Source organism: Ctenocephalides felis, unplaced genomic scaffold, assembly GCF_003426905.1.
Source record: "Ctenocephalides felis isolate EL2017-DRISC unplaced genomic scaffold, ASM342690v1 CF-g0.4_SCAFFOLD_00845, whole genome shotgun sequence".
Lineage (NCBI taxonomy): Eukaryota > Metazoa > Arthropoda > Insecta > Siphonaptera > Pulicidae > Ctenocephalides > Ctenocephalides felis.
This window is the reverse complement of record NW_020536999.1, coordinates 33,258,105-33,285,919: the sequence shown is the minus strand read 5'-3', so window position 1 is coordinate 33,285,919 and position 27,815 is coordinate 33,258,105. Positions and strand designations below refer to the sequence as shown.

General features: G+C 29.1%; 4 protein-coding genes across 4 annotated transcripts in view; 2 read left to right on the top strand and 2 right to left on the bottom strand.

Moving 5' to 3' along the window:
* Positions 1–18,939, bottom strand: part of LOC113376408 (zinc finger SWIM domain-containing protein 5-like) — a 122,231-nt gene extending 103,292 nt beyond the window's left edge. Inside the window, 1 exon segment of the mRNA XM_026616312.1 lies at positions 18,398–18,939. Within this exon segment, the coding sequence (XP_026472097.1) occupies positions 18,398–18,794 (397 nt within the window). The 5' untranslated portion in view covers positions 18,795–18,939.
* Positions 18,940–22,264: 3,325 nt separating this feature from the next.
* Positions 22,265–23,418, top strand: LOC113363424 (DNA-directed RNA polymerases I, II, and III subunit RPABC1). The gene is made up of 6 exons (XM_026605929.1): positions 22,265–22,321; positions 22,460–22,548; positions 22,623–22,801; positions 22,927–23,089; positions 23,160–23,238; positions 23,309–23,418. The coding sequence occupies exons 1-6, from the start codon at positions 22,265–22,267 to the stop codon at positions 23,372–23,374; spliced, it is 633 nt and encodes a 210-aa protein (XP_026461714.1). The 3' UTR covers positions 23,375–23,418.
* A 286-nt stretch (positions 23,419–23,704) lies between these two features.
* LOC113363352 (60S ribosomal protein L29-1) lies at positions 23,705–24,416 on the bottom strand. The gene is made up of 4 exons (XM_026605844.1): positions 24,314–24,416; positions 24,133–24,186; positions 24,001–24,065; positions 23,705–23,852 (listed from the first exon to the last, which is right to left on the bottom strand). Exons 2-4 carry the CDS (start codon positions 24,167–24,169, stop codon positions 23,739–23,741), a joined length of 216 nt encoding a protein of 71 aa, XP_026461629.1. The 5' UTR covers positions 24,170–24,186; positions 24,314–24,416; the 3' UTR covers positions 23,705–23,738.
* A 130-nt stretch (positions 24,417–24,546) lies between these two features.
* Positions 24,547–27,506, top strand: LOC113363761. Its single transcript, XM_026606247.1, has 4 exons — positions 24,547–24,830; positions 25,130–25,251; positions 25,335–25,665; positions 27,375–27,506. Exons 1-4 carry the CDS (start codon positions 24,638–24,640, stop codon positions 27,500–27,502), a joined length of 774 nt encoding a protein of 257 aa, XP_026462032.1. The 5' UTR covers positions 24,547–24,637; the 3' UTR covers positions 27,503–27,506.
* Positions 27,507–27,815: the final 309 nt, after the last annotated feature.

Genomic DNA, 27,815 nt, shown 5'->3' with positions numbered 1-27,815 from the left:
TTGAGCGGTGCAAATCAACTATTTCGGCCAGTTAATAGTTTTCTCAGAATCACAAAATAATAATCGTCCGTCATATCTTTCGCGAACGAATAAAACGGATGTCGGCTCATTATGCGGCCGGAGAATTTGTTCAATGTTTGATTTTCGTTGTCGGTTTGTTAAATATATATATGTGTGTAAAAGCAAAATTTGCATATCGGAACATTCAAACGCTCTGAACGGAAACACATAATCTGAGTGTTTGTGGAGTGCAGAAGTAGATAAGATCTTAAAAAAATCGATATTTTTTATTATGCTTTTTCGAAATAAATATAGAATCGAAATTTAACTTAATTTTATGATCATCTAATTATTGAAGTTTTAAATTTGTTGGTTAAAATTGTAATTATATCAGCCAGAAGTCAAACTAATGTACAGGCAAATGGCTTGAAGCACGGTACAGTCCACAAATGCTATAAAGGTTAATAGTTCGCTTGAACAATTTATATAAATAATTTGCTTATTATTCTTATTATTAGCTATTAAAAATCACTTCGACTTCTTTATTAAATATATTAAAATTAATTTGAAAGAGTAAATCTTGATATCTAAAAAATGAATTTGTGATGCAACTTCCAAAAAGCGATAAATCTAAAAAACCTAACAATCATATAATTATTACAACTATAATTAAAATTTAGCAACCTCCAGAAATCACAATTAAATCCTATATAATTTCACAGTGAACTAAACAGCAATGTAATTTTTTAATTTACATAATTTAATTCTTTATTACTCATCTGTACCGGCAATGCTATAAAAAGCTTCCAGTTTCATCGCATCGTAACAACGCAGAACAAAATGTGTATTTTGTATAGTTTAGCGTTCTCCGAATTTATGCAAATTAAAACCCATTATTATACACACATACCGTCATTTGATCAGCACAATGTGTTACCTGAGACCTTGCGAAAATTCTAATAAATATTAATTTTGTGTAATTATACGCTGGCAAATGATTGTTCATACTTGTACAGCGACGCCTGCTTAACAAGGTCGATATTTAATTCGGCCATATAAAATTAGATGTGTGCAAAGCACAGGAAGAGCTGACATTCATTTAGTTTATAAAACCACATATTTTGTGTAAAAATTGGTGAAGTTTGAAGAACTTGGTCAATATAAAAATATTGAGAACAACAAAGGATATATGTATTTGAATTACTTCAAAAGAATTAAAAGTTTTGTAACGTTTTGATTTCAAAAATAAGATTCAAAGTATCCGAAGAAAGCAAATCATATTATATACAATAGCTTATTGTTGGTGAAATTTAAATTAGGATAAAAATAGTCACAAGAATCATTTGTTATTAATTTTTTCAGAACTTCAGCGCAGATCACTTTAATGCATCCTTAAATTCATAGTAAAATCAAGAGTGCAGTCATAAAATTAATTTAATTTATTATATTTAATAAGATCTATTATCCTAAAGCCAATTTTGAACTGGTACAGAATGCCCCAAGTTAAAATGTTCGCGTTCGATGGACTAACGGAACTGATATGCATATTTTGAGACGTTTATGTTTATTTATACAACCAACACATAAATGTGAATAGAAGATAAGAAGGACAAAAAATATGAATATTCAAATATACCTGTATTGTATTAAAATTAATTTGCACAAATGTAAATTTGTCAAAATATCACACATTGCTAGAAGAAACTGTTTGAAATCGTATGGCCAAATTTGCTAAGTCAGATCGTTTAGATTGCCATCATTGATATAATATTTATCTTATATTAATATTCCTCTTATCCTGTGTGCACTTCCAGTTAACAATGAATCACAATGTACAGCAGTGAAAATGTTGCAAAATGACAACCGAACGGGTCGTGTTGAGGCATACGCCGACGATATTAAAAACCTCGTTTGAATTAATAATATTTCGCACATGCGCGACAAAAAGAACACATTCGGCTGGACTCTTATCTGCTTTGCATACACTTCTATGAATACAAATTTCGAACGTTTCATAAATTTAAATCACGCGCAGGTAACGGCGGTAGGCTGAGACCACATGAATTAAGTGCATAGATGAAATTATTGAACCGGTATGTATTTTAGTAACTTTTTACTGCAACTTCAGGAACAGTTTACAGACACCACATGTATCATATTAAGCTCTTCAAAGTCTTTGCAATTTATTTGCAAATCAATTTCACATTGAAACCATAATATATGTATTTATTTCCAATCTACGATTTTTTTTAATTATATGATCTTAAGATATAATACATATTCATAAAAAATATTTATATTTTTAAAAAACTACATTTTTTTTTAATGTGTAGAGTACTACTCTATTTAGCTGATTAGAAAAATTAACAAAAAAATATTATACTGTTACCCCACCTGCTGTGGTAACATTCCATTATAAGCATTTGTAATCTCTTTTTTAAGATACATATCGAAATGAATTGTGTAAAAGAATGATTTGCGTTAAAAAATGGTATGCAATGATTTATACAACATATGAGTAAGTGTAAGTTATGAATGCATCCTATAACTTTAAAACAAAATTATTTTCATCCACAAAAAAAGTCCAAATTACATTGAATGCGTTTTTACACATACTCATGCAGTTTCTCGATTCATAATTTTTATGCTGGGCATTTCAACTGAAGACTGCTGAAGACAAATATATAAATTAATTTTTGTATAAAACGTATCATTTATATGTATATATTATATACATATTTAAAGTTAGCTCGTTACAAAAACGTATTTTAAAACAAGTAGTAGCCTATGACTTTGTGTGGTATCGCATTTTATTGCTTAGCTTTATTTGAATACAATATGTTGTTATTATGTACTATATGTACGCTAACCTCGTTCCAGACAGAAAAAGTTATCTGAACAAGTTGCAGATGATAATAATAAAATCATGAAAAAAATTAATTAATTTATAACTTGAATCTAGATTTGAACTTAATTTATCCTGAACTATGCGTAAGCAATGCTAATCAAAGTAATAACACAAAATTTATATTAAATATTCGATTAAAACTTGTGTAAACAATTCATTATAAATAACAGTAAGATAAATGAAAATCTTGTACTTGCAACGGGATTATGAAAAACTTAACTACATGAAATAATGAACGAAAAACTTTAAAATACTGCATATTGTAAAACAAATTCATGTAGTTTGTGGAATATTCTAAAATAAAATATTTCAAAAACTGAACATTAGCGGACTCAGAAAATTACACATACAGTAAAAATTAAAAAAAAAAATAGATTTAAAAAATTCATTGGTTTAAAAATAGATTAATCTTCGCAATAAGAAAACGCATCTGAAAACCACTGCCACTAAAACGCATTCGAGACCTCGGCCTACATAAAAAATCTATAAATTTTGCGGTTAGAAACTCTTACAAAGTATTGCATATCTACCGTCGAAACCCGTAATTACGACTCGGAGTTCGTTAATCAGTCCGCCATCCAGTTTTGGACTTGCGTTCATTTTCGACGCAGGAAGGCAGCAGAGACCAAAAAAGGCACAAGAAGAATTATGAGTTTCAATGCTCTTTCAAAGAGAGAACTCCGGCAAATGACTAATGAATTTTCTGGAATTTTCAGGCCAAAAAATACGCCCACAAGCACACGTATGCCGGCTCAATACACGAGCTCTGCCCTGATCATTGCATAGATAAATGGAATGATTATACGCGGCTTGGAAATGATATATGCACACAGAATTTCTAATGCCGTAATATATATGATTACGTTTGCCAGCATTTTAATTAAAAATTATTTTATTAATTGTGTGCACAAAATCCGGACATTAAACGTGTGCTTTCACTGAAATAAATAATCAAATATTTAATTGCCTTATCAAATTTTTGGCAGCAAAATGTTTATGAATTAAATATTGATCGACGTGGCGAATTATTGGCAAAGAGACTTGTAATTTTGTGTGTAATAAGTTTAAAACTCTTTTGCTATATTATAGTTAGGGTAGGGCGGGGCTAGTTGAGCAAATTTTTACTTGAACTTGGATGTAGCTTTTCAATGAAAAGTCTTTCAATAAATTGCTATACGGCTTAATGGATTTGTTGTTTATCGCTTAACAAAAGTGTTAATACTATTTTTTGGTATTAAGTAAGATTTAAAAGCTACAGCTATTTAAATGCAAAAAGTCAAGTACCCCATAGGTGGGGCAAGTGGAGCACTAAGAAAGTATAATGAAATCATAGGTTCAATGTCGATAGTGATGAAATAAAATGAGTTTTTAATAAGCAGTTCTATATTTATAGTCTTTATTGACAGAGAAAACAAAACTTATAGTAATTTTCTTTGAATAATTAACCAAAAGTAGAATCAACAAAACAATATCGTATCTTAGGAATTATTTTACCATTATATTCAGTATTTTTGTTTAAAATCATTATTTCTTTATATTATTACTCATAGACTTAGCTTAAATCTTAATTATAATAATTAATTTCTGGAAGTTAATGATAATTGTCTTAGTGACAGAACAAGTTTAGCAACTATGCTCAACTAACCCCAACTCGCAATTTCAAAATAAAAGTGAGTTTATAAAAAAAATCGTGAGAATTATACCAACATTTACCTGATTAAAAATAAATAACATTTGACTAAACCAGACAAAAACTCGTGATAAATTACTTTTTTACTTTTTGGTCTCAAAATAAACAAAACGCCCGTGAGCCTCACTTATTTGTCCAGCGGCCACTAGCAATCGCGGGATGTTTATTTCTCCTAAACTTCTATCTTTCCGCCATATAATGCCTAAACGGACGGTAAATAGTTTTCGAGATATATCGATTGCCCAACTTGCCCCCATGCTCAACTAGCCCCGCTCTACCTTACTTCCTACTTACTCCTGCTAAATACAATAAGTTTTTTCATTTTATAATGCTACTCATAATAGTTTTTTACACATGAAAATTCAGTTTTTCCCCTGAGTACCTAGTATACTTTAAACAATTTCACAAACTATTTATTTTAGAAAGGCAAATAATTCAATAAAAACTTATCAGAAGTTATTTATGTCGGTTCAAAAAGCTTCTTTAACAATCTCGTCAAATGTGCTATTACAGCATTAATTCTATTACAAAAACCATTCATATAACCCAAGACCAATGCTGTTTCTACCCAGCCCGCTGGCGTGGAAACAACTTCGGAGACACAGACTTACACAAACACGATTACTGTTAATTCTTAATTCTATTTTTAATGATTTAATAAGCCACATCCTGTGGTATTCTGCAGCCGTTATTTAAATTTGCCCTGTACGGACGCGCAATAGAGAGAACGACCGATAGCTTGGTAAAATAGCACAATAACATTAGGAAGTCTATTGTATTGTGAGCAGAAACTTTCAAGCACAAAAGCTTCGAGACGATTCACTTGAAATATAGGATATGTGCAATATTTGAAACAAGTTCTTATTATTGGATAAAATTTTCATATAGAATGATTCCACACATAAAACCCCTGGTTCTGAAAAATGATAAAAATACTAAAGTTTTTGAATTATTTTTTGAGTTGAGTTTTCGTCTGGTTTAGTCAAATTTTATTTATTTTTAATCAGGTAAATGTCATTCTTCCATATAATTATAATACTTTTAATATGCACAGAGATTCTCGATATAATTCTCACGTTTTTTTTTTATAAACTCACTTTTATTTTGAAATTCCGAGTTGGGGTTAGTTGAGCATAGTTGCTAAACTTGTTCTGTCACTAAGACAATTACCATTAACTTCTAGAAATTAATTATTATTTTTAAGATTTAAGCTAAGTCTATGAGTTATAATATAAAGAAATAATGATTTTAAACAAAAATACTGAATACAATGGTAAAATAATTCCTAAGGTACGATATTGTTTTGTTGATTTTACTTTTCGTTTATTATTCAAAGCAAATTACTATAAGTTTTGTTTTCTTTGTCAATAATGACTATAAATATAGAACTGGTTATTAAAAACTTATTTTATTTCATCTCTAATCGACATTGAACCTATGATTTCATTATACTATCTTAGTGCTGAACTTGCCCCACACATGGGGTAAATTGAGGATACTTGACTTTTTGCATTTAAACAAATGTAGCTCTTAAATTATTCTCATTACCAAAAAATAGTATTAACACTTTTGTTAAGCGATAAACAACAAATCCATTAAGCCGTATAGCAATTTATTGAGACTTTTCATTGAGAAGCTACATCCGCTTAAGTAAAAATTTGCTCAACTAGCCCCGCCCTACCCTACTTTTACAGAAAATACAGTCCAATTTAAAAACAATCAGTTTTTTCATCATTACAATTACTCGTTACTTTAAACAGCAACAATACTTTAATATACTTTTCAAGATCTATTTACGACAAGCAATTGGGAAGCAACAGAAAATTAGAGTCGTGTGTAATTTTCTGTAAATTATACCATGATACGTGCAGGTGTGTAAGGCTATGTTTTGATTGTTTCATTATGTAATTATTTCGAAGGAGAACGCGCGAGCGGTTCAAACAACCCGGCGGACGGACTACAATTGTATGTTTATTAATCAAATACTAAACGGAAGCACATACCTTAGAAATTAAATTACAAAAAGGCGAGAACAATGACACGAGTCAATTATTATCAACATACACGAACCAAGTAAATCCACTAAGCAGTTTTCTAAGCAAAATCAATAAAAATCGTCAATCTTGATATCAAGCTCTCTGTCCTTACAAAATTTTAACACTTTGGGGACGGCTGTCCACCTCAGTGAACAAACATACTCTGTGAGGCACAGGCTATTTTATAAACAATGACTCAGTTTGCATCGAAAATTTGAATAAATTACATATAGCAGTGATAAACAGTGTTGTATTTTGAAAATAATCTTAAGTTATTTTAGTAGTATTTTTAGCCTTTTTCTTTGCTATATGGTCTTTTTTTAATATTTAAAACGACCGAGCGATTTTAAATATGGCAAAACGACTAGTAAATTTTGTGAATTAAGCAGTAGTGAAGATGAGTTTCAAATAGACATTCATACAGACAAATTTCACTATTCGCACCGATGATAGTGATGAATGTGATGATGCTATTATCCAACCAACAAAAAGAAGAAGTTCGACAAAATAAATGAAGAGCGGGAAGACATTAGCGAATGTGCCGATTTTCCTTCAATAATCGAGTTTGACATACATCAACAAACACCCCGACTAAAAATAACAAGCAATATAAGACATCCAAGAGATTATTTTACTTTATATTTTACAAATGAATTGTTAGATAATATAATAGAAAAAACAAACTATTATGGCAGCACAAAAATTAACAAATATACTGACTAATTAGTGGCATATTCTAAATGCGAGAGAAAGAAAAGGGGATTGTTTTGTCTGTTATGACAGAAAAGCACTAGGATGAAGGCGGCGAACAACATTTTATTGTAAAATAAATTAGTATTATGAATGCATGTCCTTTAATGACCACAAATTTTTATCAAACAAATTGCATGACATACACAATGAAATCAAGTTTATAGCCGGTAAACAAGATTGTTTTGAAATCGGTGCCGTCTTGAAAGTGTTAACAAAAGCAACCTAGCCAAAACATGTTCAAATCAAAACGGTACCTTGTTGATTTTAGCAGAGGACTATAATGTTAACAAATATTTTTTTTCCATTTGCACATATTTCACCAACATAAATTTATTAGCCGTCTATGCGCAGCTGCAGCAACCTACACTGGCGATATATTATCAAAACGTTGAAAGCATAAGAAACATCGATAACTTGCGCGCCCCGTTTGTCCGTTGCAAAACATTTTTAATTAAAAATATTTTTCACATAGTTTTCGAAAAACGATTCAACTATTTCAATATTAGCTAGAAGCTTTGTGAATTCGGTCGCTCGATCAAAAGCTCTAATTTATTTCGAACAACGCGCCAGTAGAATTATGTGAGCTTGTATTTGCAATAAAAAAATCATGAGAGTTGAAGTTTCATAAACAGCTTTAATGAAAATTTCTCTAATGAATAATATACTGATATGATTGTTTCTGGCGTTATTAGTAAAAACTCTACGCATAGTCACTAATGAGCATAGAAATTGTAAAAATTCATATTCTGGACAACTGTTGTAAAATTATGTAGATCGGATTTAATTGTAATTGTAATAATTAGCACTCAATACAGCTCTATAAAAAGATTGCTAGGCCCAGAGTTGATATGTAAAGACAATTATATCCGCAGTCGTAGATTTAGAAATTTAATAATAAATGATTTAATGCAAAAGGCAAAGTTCAAGTGCATATGCATTATACAATTTATTAAAATGAACTATATAATTATCTTATCCATAAACAAAAAGATACAATTATACAGCCGACATTAAATTAATTTAACATACGAGCGAAAAGAACGGATGCCGATAAGACTCGAGTCAAAGAAACACGAATCGAATACAATACGATATATTATTTATGAAAATTTATTAAAATACGCGCGCTATGTCTTTTAAGATAGTACGTGAGCCTTTGAGGTTCATACAATATTTATACACAAATTCATTGTCGCGCGGGCCATGCAGTGACGAATAATAATAATATTGGAAGTTCGTTGCACTTTTAAGCACTATGTATTCATATGTGGACGAACGCGATAGTGGCAAATCGGTAGAATTACTTACTCAATAGGAAATATATTAAAAAATAGGCTAAACGAATGACCCGAAAAAGTTTTATGTAAAAACTTATAGAAAATATTTTTACCATTCTTATTCTTTTTTTTTTTGTTCAAACTAATGTTTACTAGCCGTCGCTCTATATGCGAGTTCGACTTAGCATACTTGACACAAGCTGTTTTCATCAAACACTTTTGTGGTACTGTATAAATTTTCATTTTTCCATTCCCGAGCAAATTCTTAGGGATGTTCGAAAACTTTTCCAATAATCTTTCTGCGTCTGCTATAAAAATATATTTTATTTCAAAATGAACAATAATGTAATGATAAAGAAATGGAAAAATATCTTTTTGTCGATAGGGTAGAGCGGGGCTAGTTGAGCATAAGGGTAAGTTGAGCAATCGAAATATCTCGAAAACTATTCACCGTCCGTTTAGGCATTATATGGCGGAAAGATAGAGATTTGGGAGAAATAAACATCCCGCGATCGCTAGTGGCCGCTGGACAAATGAGTGAGGCTCACGGGCGTTTGGTTTATTTTGAGACCAAAAAGTAAAAAAGTAATTTATCACGAGTTTTCGTCTGGTTTAGTCAAATGTTATTTATTTTTAATCAGGTAAATGTTATTCTTCCATATAATTATAGTACTTCTAATATGCACAGAGATTCTGGGTTTTTTATAAACTCACTTTTATTTTGAAATTTCGAGTTGGGGTTAGTTAAGCATAGTTGCTAAACTTGTTCTGTCACTGAGACAATTACCATTAACTTCCAGAAATTAATTATTATTTTTAAGATTCAAGCTAAGTCTATAAGTAATAATATAAAGACATAATGATTATAAAAAAAAATACTGAATATAATGGTAAAATAATTCTTAAGATACGATATTGTTTTGTTGATTCCACTTTTTGTTAATTATTTAAAGCAAATTACTGTAAGTTTTGTTTTCTCTGTCAATAAAGACTATAAATATAGAACTGGTTATTAAAAACTTATTTTATTTCATCTTCATTATTTCATTTGCATTTAAACAGCTGTATCTTTTAAATTTTACTTATTACCAAAAAATAGTATTAATACTTTTGTTAAGCGATAAACAACAAATCCATGAAGCCGTATAGCAATTTATTGAGACTTTTCATTGAGAAGCTACATCCGTTTAAGTAAAAATTTGCTCAACTAGCCCCGCCCTACCCTACGTATTGGAAGTTCACATTAAAAATAATTTGAATGGGAATAGATAAAATGCATACACCAAATATAAAATTTAAAGTGAATATGATTCAAGATTTTGTTTAATATAGCCGTATACAATTAATAAGTTAATAGACAGTTTGTCGTGAGATGAAATCTCCAAATAAAAAAAAACTGTTGATTATTCATTATGATTCAAGTTTCCTCCCTATTTATTGCTTGATATATACTACTCTTAAATAACAAGTAGATATACCAGATTCTTTAGTCATCGAATTAATTACCCATGTTGTTAAGTTGTCCTGTCCGAATCTGGTACGGACAACCCGTTCGCCAACCCTGTTTTCGCGATAAGTTGAGATTTCGTTATTGCACTCACGTATACACGCATCGAGAATTAAGTGCGAACAAACAAGGACCCCGGCTCAGCCGATGGCCTGAGCAAGAATAATAATATCATATGTGTATGAAAAACAAGTTTATTTGAATTTTAACTGGAAATTCGTTCGTTCTCCACACAGTACATTCAAACAACTGTTCACGGCGAGTTCGGCCGATATGAATTGCAAATGTGTACTATATACCAGAAATGCGTGATTTGTATTATATTCGATATGCGCTAGAGACTTTTTTTATTGTATTATATCGTGCAAAATATTTGTTTATTCAAAACCTGAACGAGTTCTTTATAGGCTCAGTCATCGTATTTTTATTGTGCAATGCGCAACTAACAAACGGATTAATTTTAAATTTATACCTAAAATTTTTTTCGGTAGGGTAGAGCGGGGCTAGTTGAGCATAGGGGCAAGATGAGCAATCAAAATATCTCGAAAACTATGCACCGTCCGTTTAGGCATTATATGGCGGAAAGATAGAGGTTTGGGAGAAATAAACATCCCGCGATCGCTAGTGGCCGCTGGACAAATGAGTGAGGCTCACGGGCATTTTGTTTATTTTGAGACCAAAAAGTAAAAAAGTAATTCATCACGAGTTTTCATCTGGTTTAGTCAAATGTTATTTATTTTTAATTAGGTAAATTCTATTCTTCCATATAATTATAGTACTTTTAATATGCACAGAGATTCTGGGTATAATTCTCACGGTTTTTTATAAACTCACTTTTATTTTGAAATTCCGAGTTGGAGTTAGTTGAGCATAGTTGCTAAACTTGTTCTGTCACTAAGACAATTTCCATTAACTTCCAGAAATTAATTATTATTTTTAAGATTTAAGCTAAGTCTATGAGTAATAATATAAAGAAATAATGATTTTAAACAAAAATACTGAATATAATGGTGAAATAATTCCTAAGATACGATATTGTTTTGTAGAATCTACTTTTAGTTAATTATTCAAAGAAAATTACTATAAGTTTTGTTTTCTCTGTCAATAAAGACTATAAATATAGAACTGGTTATTGAAAACTTATTTTATTTCATCACTAATCAACACTGAACCTATGATTTCATCATACTTCCTTAGTGCTCAACTTGCCCCACCTATGGGGTACATTGAGCATACTTGACTTTTTGCATTTAAACAGCTGTAGCTTTTAAATTTTACTTATTACCAAAAAATAGTATTAACACTTTTGTTAAGCGATAAACAACAAATCCATTAAGCCGTATAGCAATTTATTGAGACTTTTCATTGAGGAGCTACATCCGTTTAAGTAAAAATTTGCTCAACTAGCCCCGCCCTACCCTACTAAAGGTACGGATTACAATTTCTCTTTCGAATTAAATTAATACACTATTTCATCATCCATGATTTCATAATTAAAATCGTACTCTTTCTTCGACCCTACGGCCAGAACTCTTTTCAATTCGAAAATTTTGAAATACTATATTCCATTTTATAAGTAGATTTGCTTTGGCAAACCCACAAAAAACCTATACGCACACAACTACTAAAACAAGCACTGTCATGGGCCATTACAATTGATGAACAAACGCATACATTTACCCGAAAAGAAAAAAACGTGTAGAAATACGCTCAATTCCTTTTTCGAAGCATCTGCCATATGCTTTTGTCCAAGCAGAACTTCAAACCGAACGGGATATAATAGGTGGTCGAATTTCTTTGCTAGAAGATCAGGTAGTAAAGGTACCACCTGAATGTCAATTTTTTTTTAAACTTCTTCAAAATTATATAAACTAAAACCAAGCGATCACAGCTTCTCAATTCTTATCAATACAGCGAATAGCTTAAATTATAATTTATTTGAATTAAAATAAAAGTATATGATTAAAGTAAATGATAATAGTCTATTGCCTACTTATCACATTGATAAATAATGCAATAAAATGCAATACATAACATTTAAATATTTTGACACAATTCAATTTATCAAAAATATTGAACATATGTAAGTGAAACTGAAATATTTATTTTTTAAATTAAATAAAAACTAATTCTTTTGCAACACTATATTTCGTATTAGGGATCGTTCAAGTATTACGCAAGCAGATTTATTACAATTATTTACCCCTCCCCCATACCCCTTGTCAGCAAAAGTAAGCAAAGCTCTTACCCTCTACCCCCATGCTTACGTAAACCATCTGCAATTAATGTAAAAAATAAAAATACTACCTATGACGTAATCATCGTCCAGACTCCCCTGCCCCCCATGTCAACCCAAAATAAACAAATCAACAACCCCCCGCCCCCCTATAGTGCTTACGTAATACTTGAACGGCCCCTTATCAAAATTAATGTCTAAATTACATGATATTACCCAATGTTAAAAAACAATTTGCAAAATATTTGAGTACGAATTTTTCCTCGAGCAGTTTTACTTACAATTGCTGGACAAATAGAAGCAAAACGTTTTAAAAAACACGTAAAAAATTGCGTAATTATGTATCGCAATTTTTGTACGAATATTTGTACGAGTAGAAAAATATTCATATTTTATGATTAGCAAATAAATAATCATTGAAAACAATATTAAAATAATATTTCCTAAAATTATTAGTAATTTGTTAAAAAATTACGTAAATATGAAAAATACGTAGATTGAGAAGCAGGCGTAGTACAAACACAGGTTACCTCCATCTGAGGGTCCTGAAGCTTAATAGCACAACCTGCATTTGCTGAGAATCATTATTCTGGCAGAGACACAGGTATAAACACCTATCATGTTTCAAACTATCAAATTTCGCCTAAGGTTTAATTTGCAAAACATATATACATTAAATATATATAAATAAATGTACCTACGGGACCCAAAATTTGGCAATAATTCTAATATCAAAGTGTTTATCAATATGTATTTTAATAATTTATCATTAAGTTTATTATATTTGCACAACTGCTTGAGATGCCACATTCCAGGAGGCTCAAGCGTAAATCACCAATGGATAATATCCTAATCTAGCAAATTGTTTAATGGAACAATTTCTATATTTTTTAGAGTAATCATCGAAATATGTTAGTTAAGTTAATTTAATTTTTTTTTTGTAGTATTATTATATTATTTTATTATTTACTATTATTATATATTACTATTATTATTAGTTACTATTCTTATGTTATTATTTTTATTTATTCTTATTTAGTTTATTTTTTTTTTTAGTTCATATATATATATAAGCAATGCAGCTCATAGAATATAAGTACTGTTCTGATTGCTGTAAAATAATAAATGAATAAAAAAAAAAAAAAAAAGTTTATTATATTATGGAGTCCATCCATATTTTTTTTATTAAAATTTCGTTGAATCATTATTGCTTGGTAATCTTTGTGTATATTCATGAACAGGTTTATTAAATTAGGAATACTAGATAGATGAATTATGATTCATAACAATACATTTTATTTTTACAATTCTTTTTATGCATAATTTACTAACAGAAACTATTAAATTCTATTAGCAAATGATCTGGCATAGTAAAAATTCGTATACATATGTGTTTTTTTATCATATTCATACATAAGTAATATTAAGCTTGGAATAAATTCAAACATAATAAAAGCGACAGACTCGATATACGAATCAATACTAAGCAGACTACAAAGCAAATAGTGATGAATGTAAATATTACCTATTAAAGCTCAATATATGGACAAAGACGTGTCAAACAAAAGTTCATTAAATATGTGAAATTCAAATAGAAAAATAATTTAAATATTTAACGCTAGGATTTTCTTAAAGATTAATATCGAAATGCAGGTAAAAATAGTACAGAATATAAAAATTAAATGTTGTAGGTGGCTAAATGCTCCAAGTAAGCAAGGCCTATATAAAAAAAAGGTACTGCAGTATCAGTACTTAGTAGCAATACAGTGAAATCACACGTTTTTATACAATAATCATATTGCTGTTTATTCAAAATAACTAATTGGTAAGGCAATTTTATTATTTGAGAAACACTATTAAAAGCTCCATAAAATCTATTTTTTTATCTATTTCATAGATATTATCTGAAGTTTTTCAAATACTGAACCAATGTCTAAAATAAAATCCTGGCACGAATATGCCATATCTTAACATGAATACATATTTGGTTTACCACAACGCCATGTGTGCCAGTTATTATTATCAAATGTGACGACGCGATAAGGCCTAAAACCAAACAACCGTTGCCTAGAAATATGTTCTATTTATTAGGGCAGAGCCTCTCAATATTTTTATAGATCAAGGGAAATTGCTGTGGATAAAAATGGAAAGTCTAAAAATCAATCTAAGTTAATGAAAAAGAAATAAAGCGAATTTAATAATAAGTTCATTGAATATACATGCAGTATGTACATGATAGCTTAGGCACTGCATACCAAATTGCAAAAATGTAATGTAATTTATATATCTTGTAAATTGAATAATTTAATTACTTGTAATTTATATTATAAACTCATAATTATTCGATAAACAATATGGTACTTATGAAATTGTAAACTATATTCAAATACATTGCATAATTTTTATCTCATTAAAGCTCAATTTTTGGTTGCAGGATTTTGAAGAAAATTAATTTTCTAATAATTTCAGATTTTCAATTTCAATAACCACTTATTTTTCTGCAACTTATATTGTAAATATTTACGGTATATAGGTACAACAAAATAGAAACACGTGCGATTCAGTGAACACTAGAATAAAGCTTCCCAGTAATAACAATATAAAATATCAGATTGTTAGCGAGCTTGTATGCGCGCCAAATGCATTCAAGCAAATGCATAGAAGAAATAATTTAAATCGGTTACGGTCTAATTTCACAATAATGTATAGACAAGCGCGTTTATTATAGCATATTTTCTGCTTCTTTTGCAAACGATACCTCAAACGAAATTCTTAACACCGAGAATTTTTTTTAAAATGTAAAAATTGCAACGTAGAAATTTTTCCAATATGACATTATGGTTTGTAAGTGATTTCACACTATATTAGAAAGTATAAATAAATAAATTGTATATAATTTTTGTATAATATTACTGCATGTATTAGAATAATATAAATACTGTTATTATCAACATATTTACATTCAACGCGTAATGCATATTTTTCCAACAATATTCGCATGCAATATTTTGTTTAATTTATTGTAATTAATTAGTTTTATAATGGATTGGAAGAATAACTAGCTGCATAATTACAAAAATTGAGGCAATTATTGGATTATATAAATATTTCTTAACTTATATATAACATATTTAATAAAATAAAGTATTACATTAAATTGTTAATATACTAGGGTAATTAAATAAAATTTGAGATACAAAATCCAAATCTCATTACTCAAGATACTCAAGAAACCCAATATAATTTTTGTGAGAACAAGTGAATTACTCAAAGAGTCCAAAAAAATGTATAGTTAAATAGATGAGTGTAATCAAATAAAATTGTAATCACAAAATTAAAAATATATTATTGAATAATAACTTGTTATTTGCTAATTCATTATATGGCTGATTTTTATATATCAGTCAAATCTATAATAAATAATTTCTTGGTTGATACTCAAGAAATATAATTTTTTTCCTTCATATAATCACAATCTGCCTGTTAAGGCATTCAGTAATTTTGGTGATTTTAAAATGCTACCCAGTGGTAGTCATTTCAAGTTTGAAAATGGATGAGATAAATATACAGAAAAGTAATAATAAGTCAAATTTGTTTTTTGAGTTTTCCGGAGTTATTTGAGAAAACAAGTTGGGATGATATTTAAGGGGGTCTTCCTATGTGATGGGTTGAAAAAAACATTTTTTTTTTCATAAATTGCTCCCTTAACATGTCTAGAATACGGTAGTAAAGCGATTTTAGAAAATTCGAAGTCGTTTTAAAGATACAGCAGGTAAAAGAAAGAGCGGTTCTTAATAGTTTTTAACGGACTCGAAACTTTAAACGCGTTTTTCTCAAAACTGTGTTTTTCAAACTTTCCTCCATTGTATCTCTAAACGGCTGGACCGAATTACTTGAAATTTACAGGGCACACTCAATATATTTAAACGCATGGAACGATTTTTTATCAAAAAACAAGAAAAACGCCTAATTTGCAACTTTTATTTCAAATGTCTATCAAAAATCCATTTTTTTTATATTCATTTGATTATAGGTCATTCCGTGATTTTAAGCCTACAAATTAAAACGCTGTTTATTTTTTTTTTCAGATAAGCCGATCAGCCGGAATCGTGGAGGAAGTGGGAGCTCTTTTTTTCGAGGCGGGGGTGTTCAGAGCCCTGTAACTCTAGTTTGACTGAATATTTTTAGCTGAAATTTTATATTTATACTGTTCAAATATGTGTTAATAAATGATAAAAAACTTGAAGCTCTAAATATTTACTGGTCGTAGAAAAAAAATCCTAAAATATCCCTAAAAAACAGGCCGTCACATAGGAAGACCCCCTTAAGTCTAGTTTTATACTTAGATACTTGTCTTTTGATTACTTCCGATACCGTGAACATATTGGAGTCCTGGTGGATCACTCAATTATATGTATTTGGCGCCCCTAGCATTTTTTAAGAATGTTGCGACCTTTGCAAAATGTTTATGTTGGTTTGACTAGCGAGAAACCCAAAACAGAACAATGTTACTCAAAGGGTACCCAAAAGAACTGAAAATTTATAGTTGAATAGATAAAAAAATTATAAATAGCATTCAGTAGTAAAGCAATAGCAAGTGCCTTATACTTTGTAAACCAATAACAGAATGATAACCTGCATAGAAAACCGTTGCAACAGAATTAATCTTTCATAAAACCGCACATTACTTTATTTTTCAGTACAACAATAACTATTAAGTCATCAAAAAACAAGTGAAGAAACTGCAGATAGCACCACTACAGAGTACTGCGTGCTCAAGCACCGAACAAAGTATCTCACAATTACGTTTTACACGAATACTCGAGACATTTTTATATGTTGCTTCTTAGCATCCGTTCTCAGAACATTATCCGTATAAAGCCAAGCCCATAGCGTACCCAATTATAATATGTATGTGTATTATAATATTACTGGATATATGCATATAAACTATCCCGTCAGCCCTATTTGCATATATTAACATTCCCCAAGAAGCTGCCATGTTTTATATGTATTTGGCCATGTGTATAAAAGCTACACATGTGCAGAGTTATAAGAACTCTGAATTTCAAATTTTAATTATTTTATATCTAGGTAAGTGTTGATACCAGTAGTTCTCAATTTCCAGCTTAAGAAAGGATTGGAATTGATAACATGAAGAATAGAAGATGATGCTTACTAACATGCATTAAAGCTTTATTCGGCGACTGTGATTAGTAATAAATTTACTAAACACAAATAAATATCAACTTATATATTAGAAAAATGTTTTATGTAAAATTCACCCTAACAATATTGGATAAACGTGTATAGTAAATTTTTTGAATCCTTATTCATTAAAACTATTACAATATATAATTCCATGAACAATTTGAATTAGAGAATTCTAGGCATGTTTCAAATGAATATAAAGAGCATAACAAACCGTTCTGCAATCGTTTAACATTGCATCAATTGTACTTGACATGTGCTCCGGAACGCGTGCGTCATACGTGCTCTTATGTCAAATCATAAATTTATGAAATGAAAACTTCCTCATATTCTTATCGTAAATTATAGTTTCGACAAATATGGGCTGATAAATTACATATCATTTTTATATCCGGTTATTTCTGAAGGATTAAAAACAAAAAATGCAGCAAGTATGTAATCGCTGATCAAATCTAATATAACATTGTTAAAATTCAAGATTTTGTCTATGGACAAAATACACTAAATTTTTCACGTAATCAATAATAATTTTTTAGAAGATTTTAAGTTTAAGTTCTTACATAGACAATGGTAAGACTTAAAAAAAAACTGATTCTGAGTGTAAACGCTAATCATTCCGGTAATGAGTATACTGTTAATATTGGTTATGTCAATTATTCGCAAACATAAATAATCGTTGGTAACAATATATATAAGGTTAAACATATTTGTATGACATATTATTGACTAAAATATAATATCACAAATGCCTTCGAATTGACAAAGGTCTTTGCACTCACCGACTTGCAAGACGCTATCGACACATCCAGTTTCGAGCAATTTCAACCCTTTGCAGAAGGACAAATTTTGTGCATCGGCTGCCCCGTTGCCCACAAATTGGACACGAGATAAAGAACTGTACATACAGATATCACGCTCATTACGAGGAAATGACCAGAAAATGATTCTCCTCTGAACAGGTTCAGGAATTCTATCATAGCGCTCCTCGATTCGCTGAAAAGGTATATTTTCGGCAACGATCTTGGCAGTAATATCCAGTAAGGAATCCGGAGCACGTTTGTTCACACTCACATCACCACTATTCTTTAAATTAAACAATGAATAAGGATTGTTGGTTGAGAAATGGCCGACCAATTCACCGGCGTAACAGCAACGCCTTGTACCGCCGGCCGCCATGGCGGTTTATTTCTGTTTTTAAAGGAAACCACTTAACTAAGCTTTAAGGTTATTTTTTAACCCTAAATTAATACACAAAATGGACGATGCCGTATAAAAACACTGAAGCGCGCACACACGCGATACGCCTCGCGCGAACTCCCGACACCGACTGAACTTATTTGAAGTTCTTGTGCAGGTGGTGGGGAGGAGTGATGCGCATGCGCTGCGCGGAGAGATAATTTAGTGCCTACGATACTGAAGTCGATATCCTTCATGGGGGTGGAATAATAATAAATTAAACATTGTGATAATACCGCATTCAATTGAAGAAAGTTCAAGTTAAATTTTGCATCGGTTTTCATGTTGTACATGGACGATTCATTGCCTTTCAAACCTTTTTGATTTTCATTTTCAAGTAAAATTAATCATTATTTGATATGGATATCGCGTGAACTTGAACACAGACACTATATCCCCTATATCTACTAACTATCAAGCCGTCTTTATATATTAAGGGGGTTGTTCTTTTTTTCTTACCAAAAATGCAAGGTATTTGTTTTTGTTTTTCTCGAAATGTATTTCTCATAGAGAGACATGCGGTATTTTTTAAACAAAAATTACAAAATTATAGAATATTACGTAATTTTCTTCTTTTTTTTTGCGTCGTCATTTTTTAACCAGGGGGCGCCAAAGTCGGTCTTGCAAAATCGATCTCTTTTGCGGTGATAAATCCGTTGTGCATCGCCTGAAACAAAAAAAAAAACTACGTTGAAGAAGAAGTTTGAATCCAGTCCCCCTACCATAATGAAAGAAAAAAAGAAAAAAAATGTTTTTAAAAAAAAGTGTCAAAAAAGGCCCCTTTTTGGGGGCGAGAAGCTTCGCAAAAATTTTTTGCGTAATGTTATCAAGTTGTTTCAGGTAGGGAGACTAGGTATTGCAGTGGTGAACAAATTAAAAAAAATGCAAGTCGATCCGACTTGTAGTTTTTTTTTTAATTTGTGGAACCGCATTGAAAAAAGTCAATTTGAGAAAAATGTATTTAAAGTTTTTAATATAATGTACTAAATACACCATTTAATTTAATGTACAAAATACACCATGGTGTTCAAAGATTCTGACACATTAAAAAGGTCATGTGCATTAGGTATTACAATAAAAAAGAGGCAGCTGGCATACAATAGCTCGCGGAGCGATAAAAAAACGCTTTCAGAAGATCATACGTATAGAGATATATATATATATATATATATATATATCTATAACTTTGTCAAAAAATAGATATTGAGATGATTTTTTTTTTCTAAATAATTCTAAGCTTTCATAATATCAAAAAATCTCAAAACCGAAACAAAAAAAATTAAAAACAAACAACCCCCTTAATGCCATTTTTGCTGAAATTAATAATGTATTTTTTTATTTTTACGCTTAAGTATAAAATCGTAAGCTTAAACATCAGAATGATTTCAGTGAGTGAAAAAGATTGTGTAAAAGCAATATTTCAACAACCTGCCTTTACATCAAAGTTGAACATAAAATCCACCCAGATTCTGAAAATTTGAGTGTGCAATTACTTCTCACAAATTTATTTAAAATAGACAGGAAACAGGAAATACTAATGTGAAATATGTATCTTGAACTTTATAGTTTTCAGGCTTGAGTAAATAATTTAATTTTGATTTTCGATGTAAATTTCCATCACTATAAACTCCGAGAGCACTCGAACGCATGAAATCACATCTGCCGAATACGTCCGAAAGAAGGCGAAAGGAGTACGCACACATGCGGCGATACAGTTAAACAGCTGATACACTACGTAGTAACAAATGCTACGTACGTAGTGTGTAACAGTGTAACAGCGTACCAGTGTAGCTGTGTTTCCTTATCAATATACGTGTGTAGTATATTTGTATTGGATATTTTGTATTGTTTATGTTCCTGGTCCGCGAATCATACTTTTAGCGAAGCAGAGGGAGGCCCGAAGCTCAATGCGCGTCTCTAACGAAAGCTCTCAACTAAGCTTTCATCTTTGATCAAACTTTCAAGGATACATAATCTGTCCTTCAAGACTGTACTGATTATTGGACAAACTCGCTTTTAAATGCATCATTTACATAAAAAGAATATTTTTTTTTTACTTAAACTATATCATATCAACCATTATTATATTCTCTAGGATTTCAACCCTTTGTGTTTTTAATCCAGAGTAACACCACCACTTTATACTTGTTTATGGGTAAAACAAAGAGACTTTACCATCATTCAATATTTAATAAATTTTATTTTTGAAGAAATATTCAAAAAATAATTAAATGTGAAGTCGTTGTTTAAAATTGGTTTTCTATTGATGTAGAGATATTTTTAAAAAATATGTGACCCATTAACTATGAATTTGAGATATATGTTTGAAAACTTTGATAAATCAAACAAAAATTTAAAATATTAGAATTAAATTAAAAATTTTACACACATACATGTATATATATATATATATATAATTATTTATATATTTATATTGAATATAAAGATGTATAAATGATTTATATATAATATTATATAAATTTGATGTGTATATGTATATATTGACAGAGTTAAATAACCGACCATAATATGAAAAACATGAATTTCTTTGAATTTTCATTATAAAATCTTTCGTAGCATATTTTTATATTTAATTATATTGTATATATTATGTATATGTAAACTTTGCGCTGATGATAAGACAAACCACGGTTTCGAAACGTTTGGAATTTAGTACAAACAAACCGAAACCATGAACCAGAATTTTTAAATAAAAATGGGAATTATTTATAAATATTTTTATATGACCTTTTTTTGTTCGTTCCTTGTTTAAAAAGATTTAGCTTCCAATTGATTTAGCTTTCAATTGTAAATTTCATGAAATTTGTATTTCAATCAAATGTCTACAAAATCTGAAGTAAAAAATCACATAATTTTGTACATTTTGTACTTATTAATAACAAAACTGTCGTTAATTATTCATAATATTTTATAACTTAATTTTAAATCCAAGGGTTGTTTGGGATAAAACCACTTCTTTTATACTTATATTCTCTTCTTTTATCTATGGATAAAACAAAGTTTGACCTGATTTTTTTTAGTATCCTTTTATATATATTTTTAACAACAATCTATATAATAAACATATCATTTTTGTTCGACTTATTATGTTTTATTATTATATAAATAATTGATATATCTTATAAATAATCGCATGCATTCATAACGTCTTCTTTGCTTCTTTCATTTGTAATTTGCGCCTGTTTAGCTGATTATTTTAATTGCACTACTGTTGGTAGTATAAAATAATTCTACGACATCTTCATCTTTATAATTCTCAAAGTTGGCAATACTTTCATGTATTTTGATCTGACAACTTGAACATTTTAGGTTAAGTCGTTGAAAACATATTAGAACGCTTAAGCAACGCATTATTTACTTTTAGATTTGATATTTTTACATATTTAACCATGGATGATGATGCTGAGACTTACAAATTATGGAGAATTAGAAAAACTGTTATGCAAGTATGATATACAATGTTCCACCCTGTTTATTAAAATTATTATTTTCATCATATAATATTGAATACTATGTTTTAAATATTTCTTCTCTATGCCAATTTTACTTAAATAAAGCATAATTTTATATCCAAATATTTATAGCTTTGTCACGATCGAGGATATTTAGTAACACAAGATGAATTGGATCAAACTTTGGATCAGTTCAAACAACAATTTGGCGATAAACCCAGGTATGTGATATAAAGTAAATGCTCTGAAATATTTTATTTGTGAATATATGATTACATAAAATGAATATTTCCAGTGAAAAACATCCAGCGAGGTCTGATCTTATTGTTTTAGTTGCTCATAATGATGATCCTACAGATCAGATGTTCGTTTTCTTTCCCGATGAACCCAAAATAGGAATAAAAACCATAAAAACATACTGTACAAGAATGCAAGATGAAAATATTCACAGAGCAATTGTAGTGGTTCAGATCGGTAACTATGAATTAAAAGCTTTTGTTAATGTAGATTGACTATGACTTCCATAGATTTAAATCTGAAAAACACACTTTTGTTATTTAGTTCAAGAATTGGGTAAAGATTATTTATGTTCATGATAGGTATGACACCTTCAGCTAAACAATCACTAGTTGATATGGCTCCTAAGTACATATTAGAGCAGTTTTTAGAGTCTGAGTTACTAATTAATATAACGGAACATGAACTTGTACCAGAGCATGTTGTCATGACACCAGAGGAAAAACAGGAATTGCTTGCAAGATAGTATCCTTTCTCAAAAATTGTACATGCTTACAAAATTTACTTAAACCTTTTCCTTAATTAATTAAATTAGCAAATTGAAAGAAAATATGTTGATGAGAATTCAAGTCGGAGATCCAGTCTCAAGATATTTTGGTTTAAAAAGAGGACAGGTAATAATTGCAATATATTACCTTCTCTTTGGTATTCTACTTAATATGTAATTGCATTAAAACATTCCAGGTTGTGAAAATCATACGATCATCCGAAACTGCTGGAAGATATATCTCATATCGTTTAGTGTGCTAAACTATAAATTATAAACTATTGAATAAAGATTTATTTTAAGCAAGCTTTATTTTATTCTTTAAATTTAAGAACAAAGTGGTATTAATTTAGAATGAGTTTCTAAGCCAGTCTCAAAATTAACTTTTTTTTCAGAACTTTATTTCATAAAAAACAAATACTGTTTTCATGCAGCCAATAATTTTAAGTAATTTTAATCAGAATTTTTAATTCTGCAATTGTATATGTACATTTATGTATACATATATTCTGTTCTGAAAATTCTTATTGAATATACCAAAACTGAAATTTTACAAAATTAAGTAAACAAATTCAAATTAAAATCAAATCAAATACGATTTAACAAAATTTATTTATGACGATACATTTATTTTTTTTCTGCTGCTTTAGCTTTACGCTCTGCTGCTCTCTTCAATTGTGCTGCAGGCTTCAGATTATGCTTCTTTGAAAAGCGTTGATTTTTTAAGAACTTGGCATCCATCTAAAATTTATCATTTATATATTACATTAGAAAGAAAACATGTAAGTAGTATATATAAATGTAGGTAGTAAGATGTAAGTAATCTACCTAAGAAAAGCTAACTCTAATATCTCTTTAATGAAAATTTTAAATGTCAAAAACTACTTACACCCATGGTAGATTCATGTCTATAGCGCTTTGGCTTTTTGATACCATTACGGTGGGCTTTACGGGCTGTAAATTAAAATATAATTAGTAATTCGCTCCGGGTGGAATAGTTATAAAACACAATTTAACTTACTTTGATTATGATTTGTGTGATTCTTTGACTTAGCCATATTTGTTGTCAATTAGACTGAAAGAAAAAATAAATATGAATTCACTTAGAACATAGGCTAGTAAAATATAAATCGGACAAAACTGTAACAGGAATTAATTTAATATAGAGGATGCTTCAGATATATTTACGTGTAAATTCTAACCTTTAATTCAACACCACACACTATATCGCACAATCGAAAAAGGAAGAAACTTTATAAAATTAAAAACTAATGTAAATTTTGTAGTGAACATAGTAACAGTTCTTGAATTCATTACCACCATTAGAAAAAGAGTAATGGTTGATAACTCTGCAAAAATAAATGTGCATCTGGCAATACATGTTTACATCAAATGGCCGTTAAAAACTCAATAAGAGTGACAGTTAAAAGAAATAATGAGAGTACCCTAGCCTAGCACAATACAAATATTTTCTATTCTGTTCGATGACCCCAAATTAATTAGAATAGTAAATAGATGCTTGCAATATGCTTGAACAGGTAATTGGTCTGAGAACTCAACTATTTGATGTACAAGATAAGATGAATTTTTTAAATGAACCTTATTCTGACACTTGGGAAGCTGAATTATTAAAACAAGATGCTCAATATTCAGTAGAAGTCGATAATGCATTTAAAACTATTATTGAAGAACTCAATAAATATCGAGATATAAGAAAAGGTAATTTTTTCTTACTTAATTTTTGTTTTGTAACAGTTTTCTTCATATAAAGTTAATATACAATGTATATACACATTCCATGTCACTCACAAGTAGTCATTGTATCCTAATAACTTATCTGAAATTATTATTTGATTGTTTTCTTTTTTTTAAAGTTTCATTTTGATATATGTTTCTTCTTGATATTATTTCAAATTGGATTCTGATTTTTATATTTTCGGTTTTTTGCTTATTGTTAGAAATGATTATTAGAAACATAAAATAACTAAAATGCTCAAGTAATAAAATATGTATTTCAGCACGGCACACTTGTCTTGAGCAATATCAATGCAAGGCCAATGCTTTAGGAGAAAAATGTACTGAACTTCAAAGTAAAGCTCATATGCTACATATTGATAATGCGGAAATACAAAAATATATTGTAAGTAGTTATTTGAAACCATTGTATTTTTTGTTTTTGTAGCATCTGCTCCATCATATACTATATATTTCAATTTACTATAGATTCAACATAAAGAAAATTTAAGTAATCTTATGTGCAAGTTTAAAAACTACAATAATCTTCCTTCGATTAATATATTTGAATGTGAAAAGCAAGCTGCACAAAGATTGTATAAAGAAAGAGGTTTCACACGAAAATTCATAAAAACTGTTTATAATTTGGAAACTCCGTTGAAAGTCATGAATGGTTTCATATGCACTGAACTTGGTTTGGAAAAAATATCATTTGCTGGTGGAAATATCAAGGACATACAGGATAAAATTTGGCAAATCATTGCATTTCCAATTGATTCTGATAAAGTACAACAACTTAAAAATCAATATGAAATAGATGGTAATTTTAAATGCGTTTAAATTTTTAATCATTAGATATTATTGTAATATAGATTTTGTACATATAAGATAGAAATAATATAATATTTAAATATGTAAAGAAATCTTTGAAAAACACAGATTTGATTGCCGATTGGAAATGTATTGGTAAGTGAATGAACCATATATCATGCGCACTTCGTCAGAGGTCGAAATCAGCTGTTACTTGAGGTTTCAACTAGGTTTCATTCCAATAAATATCACTTGAAAATCTTTGGACATAATAATTACAAATTTGTTATAATAACTATTTAAATATGTATAGCTTTTTTATTGTATAAACATACTCATACACCCATATATATATAATTGATACTTTGCCGTAGGGCAGGTCCGAGAAGAATAGTGTGAAAGATTTCCTATACACATACACACATATGTATATATATATATATATATATATATATATATATATATATATATATATATATATATATACATATATATATATATATATACTCGTATATATATATTTTGATGAGTTATTTAGAATCGGGCAAACAAAGAAAAAAAATGTATATATATATATATATATATATTCGAACAATTGAAATGAAAAACCAACTAGTTTATATTATATATTATTATACCGAACAAGTATTTATTGGCAAAATATGTAAATTCCATCACCAGGAGATCTGTCAAACACATGACCTGGATTAAAAGATCAACAAAGAAAGTATTGCAATTAATGGATTATAACATAAATAATGAAATTATAAATGAGTAAAATAGTTATGATAAATTTTTATATATATAATATAAATAATTATTGCATTTGCAAGAGTTTGTACAGATTCGATTATATTGAAGATCAGAAATTGATTTGGAAATATGAAATTCTTCCATAATAACCGTCTTGAAATGTTGTGATTATTATTATTTGTTATAATAACTGTTATCTTTGTAGTGCGAAATTATATCCTCGAAGAAAAAACAACATATAAAATTTGTAAGTTGCATATGCAGTTTTAACGATATTTAAATTTTATTTTATATGCATCTAAATATGCATAACTCAAGCCACTTCAGTGTGATTATTTCAGTATTTGAATGTATTTACATACATTTTAATTTTTTTATATGTAAAAAGAATAACAGCAAATTAATTTCAAATTAGGAAATCCTACTTAAATAATATGATTTTGAGAGTATAATGAAAACAATATTGTTTAGATAAATAAATTGTTAGCAAATAAATAATATTCTTAACAATTTATAAATTTGTAATTATTATGTCCAAAGATTTTCAAGTAATATTTATTGGAATAAAACTTAGTTGAAACCTCAAGTAACAGCTGATTTCGACCTCTGACGAAGTGCGCATGATATATGGTTCATTCACTTACCAATACATTTCCAATCGGCAATAAAATCTGTTTTTCAAAGATTTCTTTACAAGGCTATAGAATTTATATATAAATTTTATTTTTATATTTTAAATAATGATTAATAAAGCTAATGCCATAGATAAGAATGGCTAATATAATTAAAGTAAAGCAAAATGTGTATTTAATATACTGATATTGAATTTGTGTTATATGCATGTGTCTAATCATATGACCTCCGATGTAAAATTTTACTCAAAATAATGAATGTTTTATATTGGTGAATAAGTATCAATTTCAATTTAATATAACCAAAATTTAGCTGATATTTTTTTTATTGCAGTTTATTTCATCAATAAATTTAAACACCAAGTAATGAATTGTAAAAATACACGGTACCAGAAAAATACAATGCAAGTAAATATAGGTGAAAGAACATCCAAGATCGATTTAATAATATACATGAAATAACATATGGTAGAGGAAATGAAATGAGGCACTTTCAAACTGGTTTTGAATGAATTCTTCTAAAAATACGCAGTTGTCGCCGAGAATTATAAAAAAATAATAAAAATTAACACTTCAAGTGAAAAAACTAATTTATATTGTTTAAAATTTTTAACTTCCCGTAGGGTAAGTTATAGTTATCGCAAAAAATCGAAAATAAAATTTTGTATATATCTTTACGTTTCAAAGGTTTCTGAATATTTTGGCATACCTTTAAGAAAAAATGGGTGTATGTTTGTGTGCAAATTTTCGTCGACGATTTCGGTAACACCAATCA